An 8,766-nucleotide genomic window follows, 5' to 3' on the forward strand; every position below is an offset into this window, starting at 1 on the left:
TTATTTTATTTTATATTCAGCGGACATATAATTGGGACCCTAGGTATGAATTAGAAATCAAGAAGATTTTCAAGAAAAAATGTGGTGATCACATCCACATTACTCTACATCATGCTAAGTCTAGGGGGAAAATCCATCTTTTATCACAAAGAATAATTGGACTAAGATCAACAATTTTGAGGCAATAGAAGAAAGCAAACAACGAAGCCAATAGAACAGATTAAATCAGTCTTATAATTCTAGAGACTCATTTGCGAGATTGCAACATATACGGGAGATTCTATTAATATCGATGAGCTTAGATGCAAATTGGTAATTTTTTAGCTCTCCCAATAAATTTTTAATCTATAACTATTTCATTATTTCTAATCATATTTTTTTTAGACCAAAGATATGATGAAGGAACCTTCATTCATATAAACTTTCACCAAAATTTTTACAAAAAAAAGTCTTGGAGCGGGACTAAAGCTACAACAATGAAGGTTGGGATAATTAAAAATGTGTGTGTTTCTAAATTATTGTTACAATAAATTTATTTTAATTTTATTCATTACAATACAGGATAAGTATGATGAGCTCGAGATAGAAGAATTCATGTGCTATTGAGAAAATTGAGTCATCTGTTGATAATAATTTATATTTATAGCTAGAGACGAGTGAGGAACATAAAAGGGAGGATTTGGGGAATGAGTTCTTTAAATAAAAATCATAGAGTTTCCTATAAATCCTTTTCCACCCCACCAGCAGTTGCAACTTAGATTAATAGCTTGACTGAAGAAGTTTTGCATTTAACGACCATAATATTGGAAAGAAATGAAGAAATAAGAGCTATGCGCCAACAACAAGATTTTATTATGAGATCTCTTTAATTAAGTTCCGCTCTAAATCAGTGATAATGGTGGCAACGACGATGGTGGCAATGATGACGATGATGGTAATCGTTCATCATGACTTTTGTATGAATATTAGTTGTCTCATAATTAATATTTTTGAATATTAATTATTTGATTATGAATATTTCATTTTTTTTGTATATTTTATTAATACTGTTAATGTGTTTCAAATAGGATTTGTGAGACTTAGGCTGGTACAAAATAAAAATCAATGTACGAAAACTATTAAGTTTTGTGCTATATATATATATATATATATATATATATATATATATATATATATATATATATATATATATATATATAGAAAAAAGGAATATTGGAAGAAGGAGAAGAAATTGTTTCTTAAGAAAAAAATATTATGATTTAGTGATGTATGAGATTTGGTGATGTATGGATGTTAGATATTTGATGACGTATAACTTGACTTGTTTAAAATTTCTTGTAAAATGTTAGATATCTGATGATGTTTGGATTTGATGTTAGATGTAGAAATACTTTTTTCCATTTTGCGATAAAAATTATTCGTCACAAATTATCATAACTTATTGTAAATCTATGATGAATTATAGATTAATTGCAGAATATGCGATGAATTTAGGGATTTGTCACAGTACATCTCGTCGCAGACTCATGATTTTCCAAATGAAATAAACAGTTGAAAAAAATCTCAAATTCATCGAAGATTTTTGCGATAAATTTGGGAATTTATTGCAGGTTTCTACGATGAATTTGGGAATTCGTCTCAAATGTCTGCAATGAATTTCACGATTCATCGTAAAAATCTGTGTCGAATCCCATAATTCGTTGCAGATTGCTACAATGAATTTGGGTATTTGTCGTAGAAATTTGTGGATTTGTCGCATATGTCGGTGACGAATTTCATGATTTGTTGCAAAAATTTGTATGAATCCTGAAATTGGTCATCTAATTCACCGGATTTTAATTTAAGATTTGGCGATAAAATCTTTTTCATTGGAAAATCTACGATAAAAATTGGATTAGTGCTGAATTTGGGAAAAAGAAAAAGAAAAATCATATCTATATTTCTCAATTTTGCGATGAAAATAAAATTCATCACAAAATTTGTGATGAATATATTATTTTCGTCGTAAAATTTGGGGATACTTTTCTACGGCTAAATATTTTTTTTTGCAAATTGCGTCGTAAAATTTTTTGTAACAATTTTTTTTATTAACATAGCTTATACACATTTAGAGGCTAAGAACATATCCTCTGGACCGCTTTTTGCTATCCAGGGGATGATCTCTTTGTATACATTAGTGGAATGGATGACCCCCACTTATAAAATAGGTGGGGACCATTCATCCCCACCAATAAATACAAAGAGACCATCACTTGGATCGTAAAAAATGATCCAGAAGATCCGGTCCCTTATTGGTTGGCCTCTGGAATATTTATTTACTTTTAAATTTTATAGACTTAAACTATGACCAGCAAATTTATAAATCTGATTACATCAAACCTGTTAATTTTATTATAATCATATTCATATGCTAAAATTTAATTTTCATGAAATGTAGTTTTTATATTATATCGTTAAAGTGGAAAAAAATTCCTAATCTCATTCTCAATTTTGCATGCAGCCCCTCTATCTAAAAAACTTTGTTTCTACTCTCTACATGCAAAGTTTCCTTTGCTTCAACTCTCCTCATGTAAATATCATGACCTAATTGCCCTCAGATTTTTTAAGTATAAAAAGTCCAAGAATGAGTATAATTCTTCTTAAAGTCAGCATTTTATACTAGAATCGTGTATATTTTCTATCCAAATTATCTCTCATATTTTTTAGGTATAAAAAAAATCTAAAAATGAGTATAATTCCGATTAAATTCAATATTTTATATTAGAATCAAGTATATTTTCTATTAAATTGTGCATGATTTTTTCCCTGTTTAATATAATTTCTCCTAAATTCAGTACTATTTAAACAAAATTTAGTATATTTTCATCCAATTGAGTACCATTTAAAGAAAATCGTGTATATTTTCTATCAAAATTAACTCTCATATTTTTTTAGGTGCAAATAGTAAAAACGAGTATAATTCCTATTAAATTCATCACTTTAAACTAGAATATTTTCATCCAATTGAGTATCATTTAAAGAAAATCTAATATATTTTCCATCCAATTAAGATGAAAAAAGAATCGTACTTAATTTGATAAAAAATATACTAGATTCTAAATTTAATGTACTGAATTTAAGATGAATTATACTGATTTTTGAATTTTTTATACCTAAAAATATCATGGGTAATTAGGTAAATATGTTTGACTAGGGAGTGAAAACAAAGAATTTGGGAAGTAGGGACTGCATGCAAAGTTATGTTTGTCAATGGATACTGCATGCAAATTTTTCCTTTTTATATCATTACTTTGTAAAATTTCATGAGTAATGGAGTTTCTTATTATTATACAAATCAAAGTTTATTGATAAATAATAATACTACTATTACATTAAACTAGTTAAAATAAAAAAGTTTTTTTTGAAACTATATATACACATATATATATATATTAGAAATAAAATAATTTTTTAACCAGAAAAATAGTTCTGCTATACACGAAAAGAATGATTCAATCTAGCTTATTTATTGAGTTTTTATTTTTGCTTATATTGTTGTTTGGTTCTGGCACAGTCAAGTTTTGGTCCAGTAGACTCAGGTAATTAACATCAGCGAGTAAGAGTGAGCAAAAATCAGTTAAACGTAATCGATGAATTGATCAAATTTAAAAGTTCGACTTGGTTAATTCATATTTTTAAAAAATATTAATTCTTTTTCAATTTATTTAGTTTGATTTCGATTTTAAAATTAACATGATATAGTGTGCGACGGGTAACCTCAAGGGGAATATGAAAGTGATGGTTAAAATAATATGACAGTTAAAGTCAATATATAATAACAGTCTCAAAGTCAGGATGAGATGAGATGGTATAAGAATCAAAATATATGCAGTTGAACGAGTCACTCTCACTAGAACTCAGCTCATCACTCCTTAGCGTTTAGACATTCAACATGAAGTCGATCGACCCAAGAATTGGTCGGACTTAAGGGCCTTAGCATTCCATTTTTCAGTATCAAGGTGCTCAATATATAGTGGATGACCCCAAGGATAATATGGAATTGATGGTCAATATGATGTGATAGTCAGAGTCAAAGTGAGATGACGGTCAAAGTTAGGGTGAGGTGATAATCAGAGTCAGAGTATATGCAGCTAAATGAGTCACTCTCACTGGCACTCAGCTCCTCACTCATCAACGCTAAGATATTTAGTATGAAGCTAGTCGGCCTAAGTGTCGGTTGGACTTAAGGGCCTTAGCGTTCAACTTTCCAGTATCAAGGGGCTCAGTATATAGCCGGTTGGCTCAAAAGTCGGTCAAATTTACAGGATTTAGTGCACCACACCTCAGTGCCAAAATACATAGAACATGGCTGGTTGGGACTTAGCTTCCCGCTCTTACAATACAACACTCAGTATATAACTGGTCGACCCAAGAGTCGGTTTGACTTCCTGGAAGGGTTCTCCATTTCTCATCGCCAAGACATTTTGTGTACGGTCAGTCGGCCATGGAGCCTGTTTGGCATTCGGAGCTTAGTTCCTCACTTTTCTTGTTAGTCTCCTATTATACAGTCGGTCGGCTACTAGGCTGGTCAGACCGCCTCCAGGAGACAATATTGTCAAGGAATCATAATAACTTATCAGATAATAAGAATTGGTTGGCAGGAAATATTCCACCATCAAGGCTATGCACGAAACAAAACATTCGTTTAAGGATGACTGTACAACTTCTATTGCTTGGCGTTACTTGGTATATTCTGACATTAAACATTCTCAGCCGCCTCATTAATACATAAGTTACAAAAGACTATTCATATTCATATAATGGAACCTTTCTCGAAGGATGACCGTACATATTCCATAACTCGATATTTTCTAACACTTCATGATTACGGATCTTCTGAGGGTTGATATAAAAAGGGAATCTTTTCTGTTGGCCAGGTAAGTTGTTACCAAGTGCATTCAGACATACTCATCGACTCTACTATTTATTTTCTTCTCCATTTTTTGCTCGGCTATAGTATGATCCCTTCCCTTGTTCTTGCTCTAACCTCTTCTTTGCTTTCTTTACTATATGCACAAGAAGGAGTGTCATGAAGAAGTGTCTAGTGTCATCTCTTCTCCATCTTAGAGTCTTTAACGACAGAGCCATCTATCAAGCGCGTCATCTTCACCACTTTCAGACACAATCATCACAAATTAATTAAACTGAACTATAACCAATTAGTTACTAAACTAATATACCTGAATCGGGTAACAATCACACAACTCAATTGATAATTCAAGTACACAATATCAGTCGGATAACAATTGATTAATTAATTCAATAATTAACTGAATTAATTAATTTTATATTAGTTAAATTGGTTCAATTTTAATGATAAAGTTCAATCTTTAAAAAAAAAACTAATCGATTTCAAATCGTTGAGATTGCAAACAAATGTATAAATCTCATTACATCAAACATGTTAATTTTATTATAATCATATTCACATGCTAAAATTTAATTTTCATAAGTGTAGTTTTTATCTCATTACTTTATAAAAATTTTATGACTAATACACTTTCTGATTATTATACAAATCAAAGTGTATAAACAATAATAGTATTGCATTAAACTAGGTAATATATAAAAAAAGTTTTTTTTAGAAACTATATATATATATATATATATATATATATATATATATATATATATATATATATATACACAAACTAGGAATAAAATCATTTGTTTTTTTTTTTACGAAAAGAAATAGTTTCTGTTATTTACCGAAAGAATGATTCAATTCAATTTAGCTAATTTTACTGAGTTTTTTGTTTTTCCTTATTCAATTTTAGATCCTGAAGACTCGGAACGCCAGCGAGTTTCCCGGCGATGTAACCTAAACCCTAACTACTCCGCCCCTCCTTTTCGGCGTCCTTTATTTATATGCATTTTCGCCTTTTCCGTCCGAATCATCCATCGCGTTATGCCTTTTCCCCTTTCCTTCCAACTCATCATCACGTTAATTCAGCTTCTCTCGCACCTTTCCTCCTCTTCCGACGACGATTTCAGTTGTCTCGGAGCATCACGTTCATGGACCTTCAGATCGTCGGTAACTTCTACGTGTCGCCCATCCGACCTTCTTCGCAGGCAAATCCGGCCTTCCGCACCGACGGGGTCCGTAGGTGCGACCATGTCCTAGTCCGCCCTTCGCCCTTCCCAGGTCCCAGGCTCCTGCGGGTCCGCTCGGTGGAGCTCCTGCGACCCAGAGGAAGGCAAGGCGGCTCGCAGCCTCTGCGCCGGGTCTGCAGCGCTAGCTTCGAGCCCTCCGATGATGACGAGGACGAGGACGAGGACTTGATACGCCGAATCGAGGATCTAGCCATCGAGCTCCGGATGGAAAAAGGGCAAGGCGGCAGAGAAGAGCTCGAAAGGGAGAAAAAAACCTACTTTTATACCGCCGCCCAGAAAAAGCCGGTGCCTTCTCCCTCCGTCGATTCGCCGCCACCGCTGCCCTTTCATCCGGATTCCTCGTCGCCGGCGCATTCTCAATGGCTCCACCCGTCGCCGTGGCCCCGCTTTCCGCCTCAGCCACCGGAGTACTGGTCCAACCTGACCGTGCCGGCGTGCGTGGAGAAGAACGCCAACGGTTTGAGGATTCCCATGTCCCTCAGATTCATCCAACTCAAGAAGCGGTTCGACGAAGGATGGTTCTGCGGGGCCGGCGAAACCGCCTGCTGCTCCATGAAGCGCGCCTTCTCGTCCATGGTGTTCATGCTCCAGGAGCTCCAGACCTACGCGCTACAGCTTCGGGAGGTGTTCCCCTGCGAGAACCACCCTGAAATCATCCCCCGCCTCCACCGCAATCTGAACCACTCCTTCGTCTGGCTCTTCCAGCAGATCTTCTACGCCACACCCACTCTCATGGTTTCCGTCATGCTCCTCCTCGCAAACTTCACCGTCTACTCCATGGACTGCTTCAACATCGCCACCGCAACAACGCTCATCGACATTGTTGAGGAAGATGAACTTGGAGACGACCATCTGCGGGATCGCTCCTCCCTCGAGCCCTTCGCCTCGATCGGAAGGGGCGGTGGGGGGCACCCAAGGCCGGCGTCGGCGGGCTCCACGGACGACGGACGCTCGGACCATGAGTCACCTTCGCACCCGGCTAATTTTCTTCCCGAGGATGAAGGCGGCGTGGGCGTGCCGAGCGAGGCCACACCGGCGTCGGAGGTGACGGTGTTGTGGGAAAGGTTTTTGGAGGAGTTCGCCAAGTTGCAAGCGTCGACGAGGCACGAGGCGCTCATGGACCCGGAGACGTTGCGGAGCATGGTGGCTCCTGTCTCCGTGGAGCTCCAGGCCGAAGAACAACCGAAACTCCTGCACACGGAGATGATGTACGAGCAGGCACTGTCACAGGACCCCAACAACGCCCTCCTCCTCTCCAACTTCGCTCAGTTCCTCTTTCTCGTCCTCCGGCAGCACGACAGGTAGGCATTAAACTGATCAAGGTCTCCGCTCTCGCCTTAATTTGGTCACCTCGCGATTTGACACTTAAAATTGACAGGGCGGAGGAATCCTTCTTGAAGGCGATGAAGGTGGCGCCTGGGGACGCGGAAACTCTGAGCCGGTACGCGACCTTCCTGTGGGTGGCGAGGAAAGATTTGTCGGCGGCGGAGGAGACGTTCTTGGGGGCGATCGAGGCGGAGCCGGAGAACACAGTGCATAGGGCCAACTACGCGCACTTCCTTTGGAGCACAGGCGGCGAGGACACCTGCTATCCGTTGGCCTACGATGTGAATGTGGGCCTCCAATAACGAACGATCGGGAGATTCTTTCGTCTCCGTCGCGAATTTCATTCCTCACTAACTAAATCTAAAGAGGTTACTAAAGAAATTTTGTGCCTAATTTTAGAGTAGATTTTAGTTGAGAGATGGCACATAAATATATAATTATATATAAATTTATTTTAACGTGTTTGATAGTTCTCACATCCATGTTGCGCGAAATCAGTGGGTGACTGAGTGTGCGGAACATGTGCAAGCGATCTGGACACTTAAAAGTCCACTTAGTCATCTATGATTCTATGGGTGTCGTGGATGTGGTGGACGTGCAGGATATCAACTATCTATCCTAGTTTAATACTTTGCACGCCCATATCAATTTACTAAAAGGAGCATTTAACTTTTTGAATGGACTAAAGTGTGGTAGTAATTATCAAAGGGTGTATTAATATATCTAATCTTCCTAATTTACCTCTCCTAACAATTATGCCAGCATGCAACCTCTCTCTCTCCCTCTCTCTACTCGTGGAAGAGGTGAAAACCTCTGGATCATTATTAGTGAAGCTGAAAATAACAAAGGACTTCTTATCATTCTAAAAATTTATAAGATCTGAAATAGTTATAATCTGAGGTTTGTAAATTGAAATCTATTTATCGAAATCAGATTATAACTATTTCAAGTTCTATGGATTTCTAAAATTATAAGGAGCCCAATTATGCTATTAATTACTATTTTCCGGGTTCCAAGTGGTAGTTCAAAGATTTTGAAAAAAATAAATTCTATTTTTTCTTTTTTTAAAAAATTTTTTTCTCAGGCTTGTTATGGGAGATCATGTCCAGGGTCTGATATTTTCCCATATCAATTCTAGCGGAAAGGGAAAAAAATAGAATTTTTTTTTCAAAACCTCTAGATCACCCTTAGGAAAGTCAAAAATAGTAATGAAGAGTATATTTAAACTAGGAATGTCGAAAATGGTTACAATCAGAGGTCGTTAGAGATCTCAGATTATAACCATGT

The 8,766-nt window shown here is 36.7% G+C and overlaps 1 protein-coding gene across 1 annotated transcript; it reads left to right on the plus strand.

Annotated features, from left to right (window-relative positions):
- The first annotated feature begins 5,779 nt into the window (after window positions 1-5,779).
- Window positions 5,780-7,953, plus strand: LOC122002699. Its single transcript, XM_042557975.1, has 2 exons — window positions 5,780-7,454; window positions 7,532-7,953. The coding sequence occupies exons 1-2, from the start codon at window positions 5,908-5,910 to the stop codon at window positions 7,779-7,781; spliced, it is 1,797 nt and encodes a 598-aa protein (XP_042413909.1). The 5' UTR covers window positions 5,780-5,907; the 3' UTR covers window positions 7,782-7,953.
- Window positions 7,954-8,766: the final 813 nt, after the last annotated feature.

Source organism: Zingiber officinale, chromosome 7A (assembly GCF_018446385.1).
Source record: "Zingiber officinale cultivar Zhangliang chromosome 7A, Zo_v1.1, whole genome shotgun sequence".
NCBI lineage: Eukaryota > Viridiplantae > Streptophyta > Magnoliopsida > Zingiberales > Zingiberaceae > Zingiber > Zingiber officinale.

Bases quoted from the DNA above. Each gene is read 5' to 3' on its own strand.
- LOC122002699 (XM_042557975.1), top strand. From the start codon at position 5,908: ATGCATTTTCGCCTTTTCCGTCCGAATCATCCATCGCGTTATGCCTTT. The intron at 7,455-7,531 runs GTAGGCATTAAA...TAAAATTGACAG, and splicing joins GTCCTCCGGCAGCACGACAG to GGCGGAGGAATCCTTCTTGA.